This window comes from Typopeltis vanoorti, chromosome 8, assembly GCF_054136105.1.
Source record: "Typopeltis vanoorti isolate ZY-2024b chromosome 8, IOZ_Tvanoo_1.0, whole genome shotgun sequence".
NCBI classification, from domain to species: domain Eukaryota; kingdom Metazoa; phylum Arthropoda; class Arachnida; order Uropygi; family Thelyphonidae; genus Typopeltis; species Typopeltis vanoorti.
The window spans coordinates 34,810,648-34,833,999 of record NC_143556.1 but is presented as its reverse complement, the minus strand read 5'-3'; the positions used below and the strand labels follow the sequence as shown (position 1 = coordinate 34,833,999).

General features: G+C 35.1%; 1 protein-coding gene across 2 annotated transcripts in view; it reads right to left on the bottom strand.

Annotated features, from left to right (window-relative positions):
• Nucleotides 1–23,352, bottom strand: part of LOC150103921 (phosphatidylserine lipase ABHD16A) — a 304,831-nt gene that overhangs the window by 191,790 nt on the left and 89,689 nt on the right. For both annotated transcript variants that reach the window (XM_090396602.1, XM_090396603.1), the window contains 2 exons: nt 20,567–20,637; nt 9,527–9,622 (listed from right to left, as the gene is read on the bottom strand). In XM_090396602.1, the coding sequence (XP_090252728.1) occupies nt 9,527–9,622; nt 20,567–20,637 (167 nt within the window). The remainder of the gene's footprint in view (nt 1–9,526; nt 9,623–20,566; nt 20,638–23,352) is intronic.

Genomic DNA, 23,352 nt, shown 5'->3' with positions numbered 1-23,352 from the left:
ATCATGATGATTCGTGCCGGCCATCAAAATAAGGATATTTCGACTGCTGCCCAATGCTCCCTGAATACGGTAAAAACAATCAGGCATGAACTAGAGACTTGCAATGGTGACTACGAGGATGTAGCAAGAAGAAAGATCCCTAGCAGACGATCTGATTGCGTTCGTACAGCAGAATTCCTCGCAAATCTGCAGGAACAGGTGTTGAAGATCCCTGGCATTGGAATTCGGGCTTTGTCACGTGAAATGAATGTTGCAGCCTCTACTATGAAGCTTGCACTCAATGAAGACCTCCGCTACTACTCATACTATAAGCAGCTGACCGCAAAGGTCAGCTGCTTACAGAAAAGGCCCGTGAAAAACGTTTGATAAACGCGAAGAAACTTCTAAGCAAAGTGAAACATCCTGCGGAACCACAAACAATCTGGTTCTTTTCCGATGAGAAAAACTTTTGCCAGGATCAAAAACACAACACGCAGAATAACAGATGGCTTGCATACAGTACAAAGGACATTCCTCGTGTAATGCAGACTAAATTTCCCCAAACTGTGATGGTTTTCGGATGTGTATCCTCTGAAGGCAATGTGATGCCTCCGCATTTTTTCCAAGAGGGCCTCAGGTTGACTTCAGATGGCTACGTGGAGTTGCTAAACACTGTAGTCAAGCCCTGGATAACAAGGGTAGCCAATGGTAGGCCGTATGTATGGCAGCAGGATTCGGCCCCTTGCCACACCTCTGGGAAAAGTCAAAAATGGTTGTCTGAAAAATTCTACGACTTCACCAGTCCAAATGTTTGGCCTCCAAACTCCCCAGACCTTAACCCCATGGATTATTTTGTATGGGGCGCAGTTGAAAAAGACACCAATCGCACTTCCAGTAATACAAAAGCCCAGTTAATGGATAAAATTAAAACAGTTTTTGCGGCCCTTCCCAGGGAGACTGTAGCATCAGCTTGTTCGAGGTTCCGAAGCAGGATTGAAGCTGTGATCGATGCTAATGGTGGTTATTTTGAGTAAATCTTGTTGATAGTATTGTAATTAACTCTGCCTGTAATGTTTTTTGTCAATTCATTAAATTTAATAGATACAAAGAAGATTTTCTTTTTCCTTACGAAACTGTCAAATTTATCCCGAACACCCTGTGTGTATATATATATATATATATATATATATATATATGTATTCCACAACTGAAGTACTACCACAGTGCAACAACAATTCTGAAGGTTTTAGCTTATGTAATTTAAATGTATATGATGTTGAGATTTTCTGACAGTTATCTGCATGATGCTTGGTACAGTGAAGCACAAAATTCTTGCATGGCAAGCATTATATTAGCAATTAACATTCAAGTTTTTGTGACACAGAATCATTTCTATGTGACAGTCAATTAAGATCAACATTTTTTTTTGAGAAAGACTGACCTCAATAATGTAGTGTTTATATTTCTTTTAATTATGCAATGTCATTTCACAGAACCGAACATAAAAAATGTCATTGGTCTTTTGTTCATTCATTCTGATCTGAAGTACTAATTTTCACTGTATTTGACCTTATAAATATCTCCTTTTCATAAACAGGAAATACCATTCATAAAGAAGTATATATATATATATATATATATAGCCAGTTCTCCTGCTTTATGAGTCCCTGGGTATACCAGTTCTTTTTTTTTTTTTTTTAAACTATCAATAAAAAATCATCATCATCATAAATCAATTTCCTGATATTTATCCTCATTGGTGTTCAAGGCTACAATGACAGCACTACATGAATAAGCTCACACTACTACTAATCTCCTATCAACAATTTTCCTCCAAACCAGCACTCCAATACTGTTGTATCTAATATTTTGTTCTCTTAAGGCACTTCTAGGGGTGCTTAATGGTCAAAGCTGTATAACTGAGAGGAGACCTCCACATAGCCTTTAAAGGAATGCGGAGAACCGACCAGGGCTTCTGACCTAACGTCCAATCCTCACCTTCTCGTGGTACACCCAGTTAGGTATCTACTTGGTTAGTGAACGAAAGATGGGCTGGCAAATTGGGATTTAGCCGACCAAATTGTATTCTTATTGGTTAAACCAAAATAAAAAATGATGGTACAACATGACAAAATTTCATGCCGGCTGGGGCGTCGCCCGGTTAAACAAGGCCCGCCGTTGTTTTTGCCAGGGAACCAGGGCGAATAGTAAAAAGTCAGCTACTGGATCAAATCTGAAAACACACCCCAACTCAACATCACCAGAGTTAAAGATCGGTACTATCAACATAAGAAGCCTGAATGGCAAAGAAATGGAGCTAGCTGAGGAATTAGATAAGTACCAGATCGACATAATAGGGGTGACTGAAACAAAAAAGACAAAACTGGTGAGATCTTTCTGAGCAATAAATACAAAATGTTATATTCAGGCAATGACAATCAAGGAAAAGAAGGAGTAGCCATAGTATTCAACACAAAATACGAGGCTAATCTTGAATGACAGGCAGTCTCAAGTAGAGTGATGTGGGCTAATATCAGAATGGGGAATTGGACAATGACACTTATTTGTGCCTATGGTCCCACAGAAGGTTCTACTAAGGTAGAAGTGGAGGAATTTTTTGATGCTTTAGAAAAAGCAACTGACACAATGAAAAAGGAAAACTTGGTCCTTGTTGGAGATCTAAATAGCAGAGTAGGAAATGATTGTGAGACATACAAAAATATTTTAGGAAAATTTGGAGAAAAGAGCAAAGCTAATAATAATGGCAAATATCTGTTGGATTTCTGCTCAGGATATGGACTGGTTATTACCAACACCATGTTCCAAGATAAAAATGTGCACAAATTCACATGGAGAGAAGAGGCAAGGAATAAGAAAAGTCTCATTGACTACATTACTGCTGATAGTGATGTTTTCTCCCTGGTGCAGGATCCCAGAGTGTACAGAGGATTTGAAATTGGAAGTGATCACTATTTAGTCTTGAGCAGGATAAAATTGAATTTCATATTGAAAAGAATAACATGCAAGAAAGTTTTAAGGCGAATAAAAGTTGAACAGCTCTCAGATGTGAACTGTAGACTAAAATACACAAAGATTATTGAAGAAAAAATGAAAAAGTTTGAGAACAGGAATCAATCTTGGAGATTCAATGGCAAGCCTTGAAGAAAGCCCTGATTGATTCAGCGAGAGAGGCATGTGGTGAAGTTGTCTGCAAGGATAGAAAAATTAGAACTCCATGGTGGACACAGGAAGTTAAAGAGGCAGTGAAGGAAAAGAAGAAAGTATATCAAAAGTTCCTGGCAAATAAGCCAGCTTGTGCTCTTAGAGAATACAGAGACAAATGCAAGAATGCTAAACACTGTGTAAAATTAGCTAAACAAAAGTTATGGGAGGACTTTGGCAAGAATATAGAAAATAAATATCAAGAAGGTGGCAAAATATTCTAGAGGCTGTTGAAGAAGCTTAGGAATGGAGGAAAGAGTGCTGTAAAAGGAGTTAGAGATGATAAAGGTGACATGAAAGCAGAAGAAAAAGATATCTTTGAAGTATAGAGTAATTACTTTCAAAAACTGCTAAATGAAACAAGCAGTGATGACAGCACAGTGGTAAAAAACACTGACCAGGCATGCAGTCAGGAATACATATCCATACTTGAAGTAAAAAAAGCCATCAATGGCTTAAAATGCGGAAAGGCAGCAGGAGTAGATGATATTCGACCAGAAATGCTAAAGTATGGTGGTATAAAAGTCTTACAGTGGCTGCACCGCATAGTTCAAAAAGCCTGGACAGAGGGACGAATTCCCGATGATTGGAGTAGAGCTCTCATAGTACCTATATATAAAAAGGGAAATAAAACCGAATGTGAGAATTACAGAGGTAATTCCCTACTGAGTGTTCCTGGCAAGATCTATGCAAGTATACTCAAGAAACAGTTGAGAAGAATTGTGGAAGAAAAGTTGGGTAAAGAACAAGCTGGATTCAGATTCAGACCAAATAGAGGCTGTCAGGATCAGATCTTCACTTTACAATAAATAGTGGAGAAATCATGGGAATATAACAGAGATCTGTATTTAAGTTTTGTCGATTTTCAAAAGGCATATGACAAGGTGCCGAGAGAGAAGCTATTCAATACGCTACAATTATATGGTGTCAATGGGGCATTATATCAAGCAATACTTAGTCTTTATTTGAGTTGTATGTCAGCAGTTAGAATTGAAGGAAATACAGGAAGATGGTTTAATGTTAAATCTGGTGTGAGAAAAGGAAGTACATTATCCCCTCTGTTATTCGTTATCTATATGGATCGCATTATGAAGGAGAGTGGTATTAAACATGATATCAAAATTGGAGAAGTTAACATCAGCTCTTTGCTTTATGCGGATGATGTTATACTTCTAAATAAATCCATTACAAGTCTGCAAGATTCTCTGACTAAATTGAATAACTGTTGTAATAGACATGGTATGAAGGTCAGTAATAAAAAGACAAAGACAATGAAAATAGGCAGAATCATTGAAAATGTCAACTGTGTTGTGAATGGAGAACATGCGGAACAAATAAAACATTTCAACTACTTAGGCACGATTTCTAGTGAAGATGGTAAATTAAATATAGAAATAGACAACAGAATCAGCAAAGCTGGTATGGTGGGAAGTCAACTGAATAAATTCATATGGAATAAGAGAGAAATTAGTTGGAACACTAAATTAGCTGTATACAAGACAGTGTTCAAACCATGTTTTAACTTATGGATCTGAGAGCTGGGTCAGAAGTAAAACACTTGACCAAAGACTAGAGACCACAGATATGAGAGTCCTGAGAAAGATTCGAGGGGTGAACAGATGGCATCAATGGCAATATCATATTAAAAACAAGGATATTAGGAAAGAACTTGACATTGTCAGCATCTAGGGATGCGTTAGCAGAGCTAATCTCAGGTGGTATGGTCACATAAACAGAATGGGTGAAGAAAGATTAGCATAACAAGTGTTCTCTGCCAGGTTGGTAGCAAAACGACCCATACAAGACCAAGATATATGGTACAAAGTATACCTTAGACGATAGAAATATAAGATCTGATAATGTTGGAGTCTTGACAAGTAACAGACTGATTTGGAGGAAAATTGTAGATAAGAAGTTAGTAACGATGTAATTTTTTTCATGTAGTACTAGCATATCCTGTACATCCCTTGAGGGTACATACAGGAATTTGATGATGATGAAGGCACTTCTAACTGAATCAATCCACTTACACTGTGGTCTTCCTCTTCTTGCCAAACACCTGTTTTGCTACTCCCATTCTGTTTAAGTGGCCATAGCACCTTAGATTAGCTCTGCTCATACATTCTTGAATGCTAACAATGTATGTTCCTTTCTAATAAAGAACTTTATCAAAGAGTAGAGACCAAAGATGTGAGATCTGTACTCATTGATAAAGTTCTTTATTTCTAATTCAACTCTCAGATCCATAACTTAAAAAAACTGGTTTGAATACTCTCCTGTATACTGCTAGTTTTGTGTTTTGCCCAATTTCTCTCTCATTGGATATAAATTTATTCAACTAGTTCCCAACCATTCCAGCTTTGCCTGTTCTGTTTATTTCCAAATTTAATCTGCCATCTTCACCAAAAACTGTGCCTACAGAGCTGAAATATTTTACTTCTTCTATAGGTTCTCTATTGAGAATACACCTGAAGTTTTCTACATTCTTGCGTATTTTCAGTTTAAGTCGTTTTATTGCTGATTTTAATGCCAAATTTGTTACATTAGTTATGCAATTTAGTCAGAGAATCCTGTGACTTGTACTGGATGTGTTCAGAAGTACATCATCTGCATAAAGCAAAGAGCTAAATTTGATATCTCTGATTCTAACATCAGATTTAATGCCACTTTCTTTCATAATGCAATCTACAGGGTGTTCGGGATAAATTTGACATATTTATAATTAATTATATTTTTCCGTAAGTTACATGTATTAACACACACTTCTCTTCATTTAAAAGTTTGGACCCTTCTTCATTCATATACAAGATGTCAGAAAGGATGGATAGCTGGAACCCACCTGAATCATGGAAGAGAATAACTTGTATCATGATGATTCGTGCCCGCCATCAAAATAAGGATATTACGACTGCTGCCCAATGCTCCCTGAATACAGTAAAAACAATCAGGCATGAACTAGAGACTTGCAATGGTGACTACGAGGATGTAGCAAGAAGAAAGATCCCTAGCAGACGATCTGATTGCGTTCGTACAGCAGAATTCCTCGCAAATCTGCAGGAACAGGTGTTGAAGAACCCTGGCATTGGAATTCGGGCTTTGTTCGTGGAGTTGCTAACTGTAGTCAAGCCCTGGATAACAAGGGTAGCCAATGGTAGGCCGTATGTATGGCAGCAGGATTCGGCCCCTTGCCACACCTCTGGGAAAAGTCAAAAATGGTTGTCTGAAAAATTCTACGACTTCACCAGTCCAAATGTTTGGCCTCCAAACTCCCCAGACCTTAACCCCATGAATTATTTTGTATGGGGCGCAGTTGAAAAAGACACCAATCGCACTTCCAGTAATACAAAAGCCCAGTTAATGGATAAAATTAAAACAGTTTTTGCGGCCCTTCCCAGGGAGACTGTAGCATCAGCTTGTTCGAGGTTCCGAAGCAGGATTGAAGCTGTGATCGATGCTAATGGTGGTTATTTTGAGTAAATCTTGTTGATAGTATTGTAATTAACTCTGCCTGTAATGTTTTTTGTCAATTCATTAAATTTAATAGATACAAAGAAGATTTTCTTTTTCCTTACGAAACTGTCAAATTTATCCCGAACACCCTGTATATAAACAATGAATAAGACTGAAAATAATGTGCACCCTTGTCATACCCCAAATTTTATATCAAAACAGTGTTCCTGTATTTCCTTTAATTCTAACTGCTGAATTACAACTTAAATACAGACTACACATTGCTTTGCATGTTCCATTTATCTTGCATAATTGCAGTGTTTCGAAAAGCTTTTCTTCAGACAACAAATTGTCATATGTATTTTCCAGATCTTCATATTCCCATGATTTCTCAACTATTTCTTGTGAAGTTAAAATCTGATCTTGGCAACCTCTATTTGATCTGAACCTAGCTTGTTCTACTCCAAGTTTCTCTTCCACAATTTTTCTCAGCCTCTTTTCAAGAATGCTTGCATAAATCTTACCCGTAACACTTAGTAGAGAAATTCCTCTGTAACTCTCAAATTCTGCTTTATTCCGCTTTTAATAGATGGAAACTATGAGAGCTCTATTCCAATCAATTGAAATTTGACCATCTGACTTAGTGCTCTGAATTATGCAAATGTAGCCATTACAAAACTATTATATACCTCCATATTTGACCAGTTTTACTGGAACATCTATTCCAGCTGCCTTCCCACATTTCAGTCATTTGATAGCTTTTTCTACCTCAAATATTGATATATATATATACACACACATATATACAGGTAACCCTCATAATGCAGATGTTAGGTTCCATAGAAATTCAGCATTATATAAATCAGTTATGCGAGATTTAGATCACATAGAAAAAGTACAGTTATATTCCAAAATAGTCTTTTTTTTTTTTTAATTATATAAACAACAAACATATCCAACAAAAAATATTTTTATTTTATTCAGATAATTCATGTAAGTTAAGAAAATATATAAACTATGAAACAAATACATAGTATAAACTTATAAAAATTACAAATTATACGTAAACTTCATTGCACATAATGCATAAAGGTTTTAAGTAAAATAAAATAAAGTGCATATTTTAATCTTCATCACTGTCTTCAAAACTAACATTTCAAAGATATTCTTTATTTACGAGTGGCCAAACATCGTCATCACTTGAAATCTCTTGGACATCATTTGTATAATTCTCATTGCATATGTCAGCTGGTTTAGTTATCAAGAAGTCAGTAATAAGACCTTGCTGACCACTATGCTGCAATTTTTTTTATTAAATTCATAATATGGAGCTAAACAAATATCCAATTGTCTTGTGAATTTTCCGGAGCACTCCATTGAGGGTTCATTATCCGTAAAATACCTTCTTAACTTTCTTGCCAAGTTCAATCCTTCTGCTAATTTCTTTAAACTGAATTCTTTAATGGATTCATCACAATAAGAATCTTCGGCAGAACTTACCCCGCTATTTGGTTCAATGTCATCTATTAATTGTACCAGTTCCCTTCTCATTTAAATCTGTTTTCCCATTAATTAATTCACTAATTTCATTTTCAACAATATCGCAAAAGTCTTCTAAGTGGCCATTACTATAAAAATAAATTTGTACATAAAAAAAAAAAAACATTACATATTGTATGTAACCCACCAAAAAATAAAGTGCTCAGCTTGAGATTAACCCACTCATGATTTTTAATACGCTTTCCTGGTAGAAGACGAAGACAATTTTCAACAATAAACACTTTATACGATAAACAATTGATGCACATGCATGCTAAAGGGTATAGCATGCATGTGCGTATTTATATTTCTCATAATATAAATTAGCTACTTATAACTACATGCCCGATACGGGCAGACACAAATTTAACGAAGATAAAATTTGATTTTCAAGTCATGCGATGAAAAATATATGAAATATAAAGGATTACTACAATTTGTAGACAGTGTTATATCGAAACCGCATTGAACAAGGGTTACTACAATTTGTAGATTGCGTTATATATTGAAACCGTGTTGTATAAGTATCGCATTATATGAGGGTTACCTGTATATATTCCTGTTTGCATTCCTCTTGAATATTTTCAACTACTGTTCTGTCACTGCTTGTTTCATTTCAGCAATCTTTCAAAGTAATTATTCCAGATATCTAGGATATCTTTATATTCAGTTTTCATGTCACCTTCTTCATTTTTGATTTGTTTTACAGTAGAGTCTTGCCTCCATTTCTGATCTTTTTTCTTTTTCAATAGCCTCCAAAACATTTTGCCACCTTCCTCATATTTATCTTTTATATTCTTAGCAAAGTTTTCTCATAACTTCTGTTTAGTTACTTTTACACACCACTTTGCTTTCTTACATTTTTCTCTGTATTTTTTAGGGCACCTACTGACTTATCTGACACCAACCATACTTGATCTTGGTTGCTCTAATTATACTGCAACTGCACAAAGTGAATGATGACATATATCCCACCTGGCATCCTAGATGACACCTCACTGGAAGTTAGTAGATTCTATTATGATGCATTTTCAATATTGTATGCAATATTCAGCATGCATTAACTTGCTTAGTCTTCTTATAGCACAACTTTCAAAATTTGGGAATGCCTTATATTTGGATAGTACATACCAGTAACAGTTTACATGTCTGTTTGTCACTGATATGCTATTCAAAGAAATTGAAAATGTCCACACAATTTTTGCAACATTGTTGCATGCACGCACACACACAGTTATTTTCTGTTGTAAAAAAAATTTAATATAGTTCATATCACACAACGGATATAGTGGGTATCAATATTATATATATGAGAGAAGGAAAACACTAACAATACCTTATCAGTTGACAAGGAAGTCCTCTAATCTTTTCAAGCATGGTACTTCTTTTTGAAGATGACTTTTCTACATATATACTTGGTTTACTATGGTCGCTATAAAAATAAAAACCAGATCATTATGCATCACTGTAAATTCTTATGAAAATAAAAATAATTTGACTAGTCTTAATATCTCAGCTAATAAAAGCTACTGCTTGTTCACATAAAAGGCATGGATGCCACAGTAGGCATAGATGCTTGAAAAGCCTATTATAGCCATGCTGATACAGGTTCTTCAGTTTGAGGCTTGTCTTTTAAAAATAGAAAAAAGCCCTCGTTATGTAGCATAGTAGTGAAATACTAAGGTCTATTCAATTAGAGATGAGCTATAATAACAATCTCAGTTTATATCAAACGATATTTTTTCTTCACCACAGAAGCTATGTAAATTGACTATTTGGGAAATGTTGATCAAGAATCTGAGAAAAAAAAAAAAAAAAAAAATTATATATCATCATCAATATATTACCACAATCATCATTCCATGCATGGGGACAGCTTCTAACAAGGTTGCTAAACTCCTCAAACCACATAAAATAAGAGTGACCTTTAAACCTAAAGATACAATTCGAAAACTCTTAAGATCTCCAAAAGACTTGCATCCTTTCTTTAAATATGCTGGCTGATGTAACTTAAACTGCACGAGCAATATCCCATGCTCGTGCGGTTTAAGTTGCATCAGCCAAACTTCAAGAAGCCTTGAGATAAGACAGAGAGAACACATCGGATATGTCAAAAACAACAGACAAGATATATCGGGCTTATCTTCCCATTTCTCCAGAACCAACCATGTCACTGAATGGGATAAAAGCTGTATTCCTTACATAGAAGAGGATTACCACTCTCGTATTTTTAAAGAAGCCACAACAGTCCCCCGTTCTGTAGAAAATCTTAATAGGAACCAAGGTTTAATCTTATCCGAGATCTGGAAGATTAGATCTCTAAACACACAAGAAATGAACTTTAGTACCAGCTATAAAACATTCCTAAACAACAACAAGTGAAATCATGTATGCACCACACATGTATTGCACACATTCAGTGTTTTTTGTAATTTATAATTAGAATTCTGTAACATGTTTTGTTAGCTTTAGTTCCTATCATCGGTCCTGTACCCTGAAGATGTCAACAGCTTAAGTTGGTGAAACTAGTTGGTATTAAAATAATTTTTTCTCAGATACTTGATCAACATTTCCCAAATAGTCAATTTACATAATCTCAGTTTATACATAAAAATGATCATTATGGCCTCCAATAAGCAAGGAGGTGGTGGTCTCACATGGGGCAATGAAATTCATCTCCCACCTAAAGACAATAACAAACATCCATGTAAGCAGTGGGATTGAGCCCACAGCCTGTTGGTTAGAGAGTGGGTGCTCTAACTACTGGACCAACCAGGCTGGAAAAATGTTATAAAATTTCTATCCAGATGTTATTACAGGCTGTTGTATTAATCATCAATTACTTGAATAGACCTTAGTATTTCACTATGCTACATAACAAGAGCTTTTTTCTATTTTTAAAAGACAAACCTCAAATTCAAGAACCTATATAAGCATGGCTATAATAGGCTTTTCGAGCATCTATGCCTTCCAAAGTATAATTTGTGACTTTGATGTTGATTTTGCACTAAGCAAAAATACACTTCATTAAATTAAAACTGTGTTTTCAAGGTAGTGAGATGGCCTCAATGGCAATCTAGGTCAAATTTACTCAATGGTAGTTTTTAATATGGTTCTTCCACTGATGTAGCAGAACCATATCACAAATGATATCAGAAAATAACATTAAAAATAATTCAAGAATGTATAAGCTAAGTTAATCTAAGATGGTATATTAATTAAAATGGTAAATGAAAGATTAATAAAACAAGTATCTGAAACAAAAGTGACAGGAAAGACAGAGGAAGACTGGGATACTAATCCAGAAGACTGAAATGCAAAATTAAATCAGACAGACCTGACAAATAAGTCACACTTTGGAGGAAAAGTACTGGTAGGAAGCTAGTCATGAAACACTGATTGTATTGAACTGCAGTCTTGTCCTGTCACATGTCATCTCCATCCAAGGAGGATGTCTAATTATGGTTCTCCATATCTTGGGCTACCTACATAGTTCAGTCCAATCTTTCATGTTTTTGAACCATATGATTTGCAGAGTCTTTCTTTCGCTTCCCTTCAATCTTTTTCAAGACTCTTGTGCCTCAACAATATGGATCATATATTCTTGAGGAACAACATTACAATATTAGAACTTACAAATATTTATTTTCTGTAAGTTCTTTATTAGTTCCATTTTAGTACCCATCACTGACAAAACTTCTTCATTCCTCTTCTTTTTTGATCCATGATATCTTCAATTCTCTTCTGTATATCCACATCTCAAAAGCATCAATCCTTCTACTGCCTTCACTTATGTTGATATTTAATGGAATAAAACAGACATCTAAAGCTAATAATTAACTAAATATAACTTTCTTATTTCACATAAATCTATTCATCTGACATCCTACCATACCAGCTTTACTAATTCTGTCCATTTTCATATTTAATTTGCCATCTTTACTTAAAATTGTGCCTAAATAGCTGAAATGTTTTATTTATTTTATAGGTTCACCATTCAGGATACAGTTGAGGTTTTGCATGTTTCTGCCTACTTTCATTGTCTTTGTATTGCTGATTTTCATATCACATTTATTACAACAGTTATTCAATTTACTCAGGAATCTTGCACACTTGTGTGCTGAGTTTATTCAGAAATATAACATCATCTACATAAAGAAAGAGCTAAGATTAACATCGCCAATTAAAATAGATTTAATACCACTTTCCTAAATAATGTGATCCATATAGATAATGAATAACAGTGGAGATAATATACACTCTTGTCGCATTTAATATCTAATTTAACATCAGACCATCTTCCTGTACCTCCTTCAATTCTTACTGCTGACTTACAACACAAATGTGAAGATAAATTTCTTGATAGGAAGGCAGTTTCAAGTAGTTATGTGGGCACAAACATCAAAATGGGGTACATGGACAATGAAACTTATTTGTGCTTATGGTCCCACAGAAGGTTTTTCCAAGAAAGAAATTTCCGAGTCATTAGAGAACAAGCAGATGACATAAAGAAAATGGAAAAAGTGGTTCTTGTTGGAGATCTAAACAGAGTAGATAATGAATCCTGTCAGGCATATTAGGAACATTTTGGGAAAATTTGGAGAAAAGGACAAAGCTAATAATTATGGTAAGTATTTACTGGACTTCTGCTCAGGACAAGGACTAGTCATTACCAACACCATGTTTCAACATAAAGATGTGCACAAGCTCACATGGAGAGAAAACACAAGAAATAAGAAAATCCACATTGACTATGTTGTTGATAGTGATATCTTGATCCTCATTGAGGATACAAGAGTGTACAGAGAATTTGAAATTGGAAGTGACATTACTTAAAACTAAGCAGGATAAAAATGGATATCACATTGAAAATAACAGGATGTAAGAAAGTTTTAAAATGAATTAAAGTTGAGCAGCTTTTACAAGTAAATTGTAGACTCAAATTTACAAACATTATTGAATTAAAAATGAAACAAACTGAAACCAAACCAATGATACCAAACCTTGGAGTCGGGGTATTTTGCTTGCTTACATTTTTCTCTATATTCTCTAAGAACACAAGCTGACTTACTTGTCAGGAACTTCCCAAATGCTGTCTTCTTTTCCTTGACTGCCTCCTTCTTCCTAAGTCCACCACAGAGTTCTGATTTTTCTATCCTTACCCTCAGAACATAATGCTCTGGCTGAATCAATGTTTTCTTCAAGGTTTACCACAGAATCTCCAAAGTTTGGTTCTTGTCTTGCAACTTTTTTTTTTTTTTCTTCAATGATGTTTATGTATGAGTCTACAGTTCATCTCTGAAAGCTGCTCAACTTGGATTCGTTTTAAAACTTTCTTAAACACTCTTCTTTTCAATATGAAATTCAATTTTATCCTGCTCAAAACTAAATAGAGATCACTTCCTATTTCAAATCCTCTGTATACTCTTGTGTCCTGAAACCATGGGAAAACATCACTATGAACTATAACATGGTCAATGAGACTTATTTCTTGCATCTTCTCTCCATGTAAATTTGTGCACATTTTTATGTTGGAACATGGTGTTAGTAATAACTAATCCCTGTCCTGAACAGAAATCCAACAGGCATTTACCATTATTAGCAGCTTTGTGCTTTTCTTCAAATTTTTTCAGAACATTTCTATATGTCGTAATCATTTCCTACTCTGCTGTTCAGATCTCCAACAAGGACCAACTTTTGCTTTTTTTGTTGTGCCAGCTACCTTCTCTAATGTCTCAAAAAAATTTCTCCATTGCTTCCTTGATAAAACCTTCTGTATGACCATAAGCACAAATATGTCTCAATAATTGTCCAATTCCCATTCTGATATTTACCCACATCACTCTACTTGATATTGCCTGCCATTTAAGAAGATTAGCCTCATATTTAGTGTTGATTATTATAGCTACTCCCTGTCTTCCCTGATTGTAATTGCTGAATGTAACATTTTATATTTGTTGTAGAAAGTTCTCACCAGTTTTTGTCTTCTTTGTTTCAGTCATGTCTATTATGTCAATCTGGTACTTATCCAATTCTTCTACTAGTTCCATTTCTTTTCCATTGATGCTTCTTATATTGATAGTAATGATCCAGAATTTGATGATATTGAGTTGGGATGTGTTACAGGATTCGTTCCAGTGGCTGACCTTGTGCTGTTCATCACCCTGGTTCTCTCATGAAAACAATGGGGACCTTGTTTAACGGGCAATGCTCCAGCTGGTATGATATTCTGTCATGTACCATCATTTTACATTGTGGTTTAAGCCAATAATACAATTTGGTCTGCTAAATCCCAAATGGCTAGCCTATCCTACTCCTTTTTTCAGTATTTGGGTTGATATTTAACCCCTTAACGTACCAATTAAAAATCAGAAAGCGGTCGTTTTTCTGCCAATTTTTTGGGCGAGAGTGATTTGCTGGATCAAATTCATCATTATTTTTCAAATAATGATGAATTTGTGCAAACGCAAACGAAATAGCTGATACACGCCGTTGCCAACTTTTCTCAGCTGAAAGGAAATAGGCATAACCGAATATAGCGTCTATATTCGGTTGTATTTATACGTGAAACCAAAATTCAAAATCAATTTTGGTGCAATAAACAAAAGACGCGTCACAGACGTCTTTGTATGTTAAGGGGTTAACCAGGTGCACCACAAGAATGTGGGGATTGGATATTAGGTCAGAAGCCCTGGTCGGTCCTCTGCATTCCTTAAACAGTACATGGAGGTCTCCTCCCAGTTATGCAGCTTTGACGGTTAAGCACCTCTTTTTTGTGTTCTGATTTTTGGGGGATTGGGATTGGGTTGATGAATGAGAGTTCTCCTGATTTTATTAAGGCAGTTAATTGGTTAGCTGATTTATGGTTTATTGGTGCAAGGACAGCAAATGTCATACTGCACCATATCAAAGGTTACAGCAGTACATATGGTATTAAAAATTATTATTATTATTAACATCTGACCTCCATGGAGTCAGAGACTCATTGTGGGAGGTACATGCTATTGCACACAATGCTCATCCAACTGTACCTTAAAATAATTCAATGTGTCTATATTCACAACACACTCAGGCAATGCATTCCAAACTGCTGAGTTAGAAATTAAATGTAGACTATATACTGTTCTATATTAAATCCTGTTCATAATACAGCTCTAGGGTTTTGAACGGCCTTTCTCTTGACACTTTGTCATATGCATTTCACAGATCTACAAAACCTAAATAAAGATCCTTGATATATTCCCATGATTTTCCGACTATTTGTCATAAAGTGAAAGTTTGATCCTGACAACTTGCATTAGGTCTAAACCGAGCTGTTTTTCTCCAAGTTACCTTTTCACAATGTCTCTTGGCTTCTTCCAAGTATGTATGCATACATTTTATATGGAGAACTCAGTAGGAAAATTCCTCTGTAATTCTCATATACAGTATTCACAAATGAGTAATATGAAAACTCTACTCCATTCCTCAAGAATGTGACCTTGTAACCATCCTACTGAAGCATGCAATGCAGTCACCATAAAACATTTATACCTCCGTGTTCAAGCATTTCTGATAGAATATCATCCACTCCACCTGAAATTTAACATTTCTGGTTTCTAACAGTCTCTTCTACCCCAAGCATCAATATGTACTGCCAACTGCATTCCCCTTGAATATTTTCTATCTCTGTATATTTACTGTTCTGTGATGGCTTGTTTCATTTAAGTCTTTCAAATTACTTACTTCAATTTTTATGTCACTTTTATCATCTGATTCTTTCACAGTATCCTCTCCTCTATTTTTAAATGTTTTTCAACAGCCTTCCAGAACATTATTACTGAATCAGATTGATGATATCACTATCAACCAACAGTCAAAAAGATTTATTTCTAGTTGACTCTGTCCTGAACAGAAATCCAGCAGGTACTTCCTATTATTAGTTTTGCTGCTTTCTCCAAATTTTCCAAAAACATTTCTGGATATCTGGTATTCATTTCCTACTCCACTGTTTAGTATATCTCCAATAAAGATCAACTTTTCCTTTAGGTTAGGTGCCTTCTATGACTCAAAAATTCTTCCTTAGAGTAGAACCTGCTGACAAATTGGACCACAGGTGTAATTTGATTTGCTCACATCACTCTACTTGAAATTGCCTACTATTCAAGAAGATTATATTCATGTTTGGTGTTGAATATTTCCTGATCATTATTTCCTCAATCACTGTATCTACAAAAATTTGAAAAACTTTGCAAAGAAAGGCATCAGCTACTATGACTTCCTTTATACTACAACAGATTTAGAGATAAACAGTTATTAGGTATGTTTCATAAAATTCATAAGCACCTATCAGTTTCATTTTATACATCTACACATTATTCCTTGTCCCTGACAAGAATTTATTTTATTATCTTGTCAATTTCATCCATGCTAAATTGCAAACTTACAACCCACGATACAGTAACTCTGTTCCAAATAGTATTAAATAAAATACCATTAAATAAATTTATCATTCTGTATTTTCCCATATTCTTGTGCTTTTTTTTTTAGACTTTAATGCACAAATTTTGTTAACAGCACAGAAAAAACAAAACATTTTTTGCACTAATCAAAAAATGGAACTGTTAATTATGTATTATTTATATTATGTTGATAATTGAAAATGATTTTCATATTGACATTTGATATATCGATACAATTATGGAATCTAAATTTCCCAAGAAGTGTTTGCCGAGTTACTTATCTGATATGTATTTATGCCTACATCATCATCAAATTCCTGCCATGTACCCTCAAGGGATGTACAGGATATGATAATACTACATGAAAAAATTACATCATTACTAACTTCCTTTCTACAATTTTCCTCCAAATCAGTCTGTTACTTGTCAAGACTCCAACATTATCAGATCTTATATTTCTATCGTATAAAGCACTTTGTACCGTATCAATCCACCTATATCTTGGTCTTCCTCTGGGTCGTTTTCCTGCCAACCTAGCAGAGAACACTTGTTTTTCTAATCTTTTTTCTCCCATTCTATTTAAGTGACCATACCACCTGAGATTAGCTCTGCTAACACATTCCTGGATGCTGACATTATGCCTATTCTACTCATATACAAACTAGGATAATTGGAAATTAACATCACAGTATAATAGATGAATGTTTATTGCAAATATTTTATTGGCAGAATATCTTAAAAGTGTCAATTTTAGCATATGCTGATGTGGACGCACAAAAATATATAGAATGTTGTTCTAATTAGAAGGCACAGCACAGAAAAAAATACAATTCTGAAAATTTACTAATAACACAATACAAATATTTTTTTAAAAAAAAATTACTCATCATCATCATCATCAAATTCCTGACATTTACCCTCAAGGAGTGTACAGGATATGATAGTACTACATGAAAAATTTAAATCATTACTAACTTCCTACCTACAATTTTCTGCCAAATCAATCTGTTACCTGTCAAAGCTACAACATTGTCAGATCTTATATTAATATATCTATCTTCTAAGGCACTTTTTACCGTATCAATCCACCTATATCTTGGTCTTCGTCCTGGTCGTTTTGCTGCCAACCTGGCAGACAACACTTGTTTGGCTAATCTTTCTTCACCCATTCTGTTTATGTGACCATACCACCTGAGATTAGCTCTGCTAACGCATTCCTAGATGCTGAGTTCTTTCCTAATATCCTTGTTTTTAATATGATATTGCCATTGATGCCATCTGTTCACCCCTCTAATCTTTCTCAGGACTCTAATATCTGCGGTCTCTAGTCTTTGGTCAAGTGTTTTACTTCTGACCCAGTTCTCAGATCCATAAGTTAAAACATGGTTTGAACACTGTCTTGTATACAGTAATTTAGTGTTCCAACTAATTTCTCTCTTATTCCATATGAATTTATTCATTTGACTACCCACCATACCAGTTTTGCTGATTCTGTTGTCTATTTCTATACTGAATTTACCATCTTCACTAAAATTCGTGCCTAAGTAGTTGAAATGTTTTACTTGTTCCACAGGTTCTCCATTCACAATGCTTCTGCCTATTTTCATTATCTTTGTCTTGTTATTGCTGACCTTCATACCATATCTATCACAACAGTTATTCAATTTAGTCAGGGAATTTTGCAGACTTGTAGTGGTTATCTAGAAGTATAACATTATCCACATAAAGTAAGGAGCAGCTGACATTAACATCTCCAATTTTGATATCAAGTTTAATACCACTTTCCATATAGCTAATGAATAACAGAGGTGATAATATACATCCTTGTCTGACACCAGATTTAACATTAAACCATCTCCCTGTACTTCCTTCAATTCTAACTGGTGACTTACAACTCAAATAAAGACTAAGTATTGCTTGACATAATGATCCGCTGACACCATTCAACTGTAGCGTTTTGAATAGCTTCTCTCTCTCTTGGCACCTTGTGATATGCTTTTTCCAGGTATACAAAACTCAAATACAGATCTTTGTTATATTCCCATGACTTTTCAACTATTTGTTGTAAAGTAAATATCTGATCCTGACAGCCTCTATTTGGCCTGAATCCAGCTTGTTCCTCACCAAGCTTCTCTTCCACAATCCTTCTCAACTGTTTCTCAAGTACACTGGCATAAATCTTACCAGGAACACTCAGTAGAGAAATACCTCTGTAATTCTCACAATCAGTTTTATTTCCCTTTTTATATATGGGTACTATGAGAGCTGTACTCCAATCATCCGTAATTCGTCCTTCTGTCCAGGCCCTCTGAAGTATGCAGTGTAGCCACTGTAAAACTTTTATACCTCCATACTTGAGCATTTCTGGTCTAATATCATCTACTCCAGCTGTCTTTCCACATTTCAGACTTCTGATGGCTTTTTCTACTTCAAGCATGGATATGTATTCCTGATTGCATGCCTGGTCAGTGTTTTTTTTTTTTTTTTTTTTTTTATATCACTGCTAGTTTCATTTAGCAATTTTTTTGAAGTAATTACTCAATACTTCAAGGATAAAAATTTCTCCAGTTTTCATATCACCTTTATCATCTCTAATTCCTTTTACAGCACTCTTTCCTCCATTTCTGAGCATCCTCAACAACCTCCAGAATATCTTGCCACCTTCTTCATGTTTATTTTCTATGTTCTTACCAAAGTCTCGAATGACTTTTGTTTAACTAGTTTTACACAGTGTTTAGCTTTTTTGCATTTGTCTCTGTATTCTCTAAGAGCACAAGCTGATTTATTTGGCAGGAACTTTTGATATGCTTTCTTTTTTTCCTTCCTGTATCCACTAGGAAGCTCTGATTTTTGCATCCTTGCAGATAACCTCACCACATGCCTCTCTGGCAGAATCAATCAATGTTTTATTTAGAGCTTGCCACTGAATTTCCAAGGTTTGATTCCTGTTCTCAAACTCTTTCATTTTTCTCTTGAAAAATGTTTGTATATTTTAGTCTACAGTTCACATCTGAGAGCTGCTCAACTCTTATTCGTTTTAAAACTTTCTTTCATGTTCTTCTTTTCAATATGAAATTCAATTTTATCCTGCTTAAGACTAAATGGTGATCACTTCCAATTTCAAATCCTCTTTACACTCTAGTGTCCTGCACCAGAGAGAAAACATCACTATCAACAATAATATAGTCAATGAGACTTTTCTTATTCCTTGTCTCTTCTCTCGATGTGAATTTGTGCACATTTTTATGTTGGAACATGGTGTTAGTAATAACCAGTCCATGTCCTGAGCAGAAATCCAACAAGTATTTGCCATTATTATTAGCTTTGCTCTTTTCTCCAAATTTTTCCAAAATATTTTTGTATGTCTGACAATCATTTCCTTCTGTTTTATTGGATGCCCAACAAGGACCAACTTTTCCTTTTTCATTGTGTCAGTTGCTTTTTCTAAAGCCTCAAAAAATTCCTCCACTTCTACCTTAGGAGAACCTTCTATAAGACCATAGGCACAAATAAGTCTCATTGTCCAGTTCCCCATTCTGATATTTGCTCACATCACTCTACTTGAAATTGCCTACCATTCAAGAAGATTAGCCTTGTATTTAGTGTTGAATACTATGGCTACTCCTTCTTTTCCTTGATTGTCATTGCCTGAATATAACATTTTGTATTTATTGCTCAGAAAGAACTCACCAGTTTTGGTCTTTTTTGTTTCAGTTACCAGATCTGGTACTTATCTAATTCCTCAGCTAGCTCCATTTCTTTGCCATTCAGGTTTCTTATGTTGATAGTACCAATCTTCAATTCTGGTGATATTGAGTTGGGATGTGTTTTAGGATTACTTAGTATTAATTAAAACTTAGTATTATTAAAAAAATTACTTAGTATTATAAATGTAGTCACAAAAGTATTTTAGTATAGTAATAAAAAGTACTTGCCCAGCCGTATCATTCCACCTGAAATCAACTGGCCATGCAAAGAATTCAAAATCATACCGCGACATGGCAAACTGTGAAAGAAACAATCATAAAATGAAAATTTATCACTCTTTTTATATGAAGTTATTAAATAGAGAAAAAAATTTTCTTTTTTCATTTTTATAGGAGGTACATGAACTACAGGTTCAGAATACGATTAACTCAAATAGAGAAAATTGGCAGTTTTAGGTCTGCATGTTTTATTGTATGATCTGTCTTAAGTCCCTTCATCTCATATCACATACTGGCTGATACTTGCTGTCTGGATGCTAGAATAGAAACAAAGGAAATATTTACAATAATTGTTCCAGGACTATCAAGGTTATTTTTATACAAATTCTCTGTGAAAACTGGCATTTCCTGCTTGGGAAAAGAATATGAATCATCAAACCTAGAGGCATATCACTAGGTGTAGAGAATAACAAAGCTCACATTGTTACTATCTGATGCTGAACATTATGTGGCATAATTTTAATGGCCACAACACATTATCTTATAAAACATTTTCAGTATTTCACTTCCATATGGTATCTAATGTTTCTTGGGTAAAGCTACTTTTAGGAGAGAAATGAACACAAACTTTAATAAACTGATTCTTCTTCTTCTTTGGCTCCACAGCCCCATGTAAGGCCTTGGCTTCCCATTTTTGGGTTTCATAACTCACTATGAGGTGGGGTCATTACCCCCATGCTCAACCATAGGAAGGACATAGAACATAAATAATAGTCAGGTGGGAAAATATTCTGGAGGCTAAAGGCTTTGGTATGGAGGAAAGAGTACTGTAAAAAGAATTAATGATAAAGATGACATGAAAACTGAAAATAAGGATAGTTTACATGAATGGAGTAAGCACTTGGAAAGACAAATGAAACAAGCAGTGACAGAACAGTAGTAGAAGTTATTTAAGAAGAATGAAAATAAGACTGTATATCAATACTTGTCCACGCGGTTAGCCTAGTGGTTGTGTGCTTCGCAATAATATGCCTGGGGAAGGAGTATCCTAGGTTTGATTCCCATCGGAGGCATGAGGAGCTCAAAGATCTTCCTCAGCCATAGCCAAGTTAGCTGGTCTTGGGCATGGGCAGTAGGGTTTTTCCATCCTGCAAGCAGGCAAACTGGCCCCATGAACACACACACGGACAACAGTCATGAATACCTCCATTAGGGATGCAGCAGAGGAGTGGCGTGCCGTCTGCATTATTTTGCCATAACTCCTCATTAGGAGGACACCCAACCCGTCTGAAGCAGATGGAAGGGAGAGATAGATAGATATCAACACTTGGTGGAAAATTCAAGTTTCCTCAGAAACTTGAATTTTAGGCCAAGTGGCCTGTTCTGGTCTCATGCTGTCACTTTCTTGGTCTTGTAATTCTTCTTTTTTCATTTATTTTATATCCATATAGTATTTCTGGCAGTCTGATATTGTCCATTCAATTTAGATGTTCTAACCATTTCTGTTTATATTTACTTATATAGCAGTTAAGTGGTTTGATATATTCAGGAATTTTAAAATTTCATTTGTTTTATTGTCCAGCTTGATATATCCAGATATTTTTCTGAGAAATTTCATTTCTTCTGTTTGAATACGATTTTCATTCTTTTTTTTATTCTCTATGTTTCAAATAAAAAACCAAAATAAAAAATGATGGTACAACATGACAAAATTTCATGCCGGCTGGGGCGTCGCCTGGTTAAACAAGGCCCCCATTGTTTTCGCCAGGGAACCAGGGCGAACAGCGAAAAGTCAGCTACTGGAACAAATCTGAAAACAAACCCCAAATCAACATTACCAGAGTTAAAGATCGGTACTATCAACGTAAGAAGCCAGAATGGCAAAGAAATGGAGCTAGCCGAAGAATTAGATAAGTACCAGATCGACATAATAGGGGTGACTGAAACAAAAAAGACCAAAACTGGTGAGATCTTTCTGAGCAATAAATACAAAATGTTATATTCAGGCAATGACAATCAAGGAAAAGAAGGAGTAGCCATAGTATTCAACACAAAATACGAGGCTAATCTTCTTGAATGGCAGGCAGTCTCAAGTAGAGTAATGTGGGCAAATATGAGAATGGGGAACTGGACAATGAGACTTATTTGTGCCTATGGTCCCACAGAAGGTTCTACTAAGGTAGAAGTGGAGGAATTTTTTGAGGCTTTAGAAAAAGCAACTGACACAATGAAAAAGGAAAAGTTGGTCCTTGTTGGGGATCTAAATAGCAGAGTAGGAAGTGATTGTCAGACATACAAAAATGTTTTGGGAAAATTTGGAGAAAAGAGCAAAGCTAATAATAATGGCAAATATCTGTTGGATTTCTGCTCAGGACATGGACTGGTTATTACTAACACCATGTTCCAACATAAAAATGTGCACAAATTCACATGGAGAGAAGAGGCTAGGAATAAGAAAAGTCTCATTGACTATGTTATTGTTGATAGTGATGTTTTCTCCCTGGTGCAGGACACCAGAGTGTACAGAGGATTTGAAATTGGAAGTGATCACTATTTAGTCTTGAGCAGGATAAAATTGAATTTCATATTGAAAGGAATAACATGTAAGAAAGTTTTAAAGCGAATAAAAGTTGAGCAGCTCTCAGATGTGAACTGTAGACTAAAATACAGAAATATTATTGAAAAGAAAATGAAAGAGTTTAAGAACAGGAATCAAACCTTGGAGATTCAGTGGCAAACTCTGAAGGAAACATTGATTGATTCTGCTAGAGAGGCATGTGGTGAGGTTGTGTGCA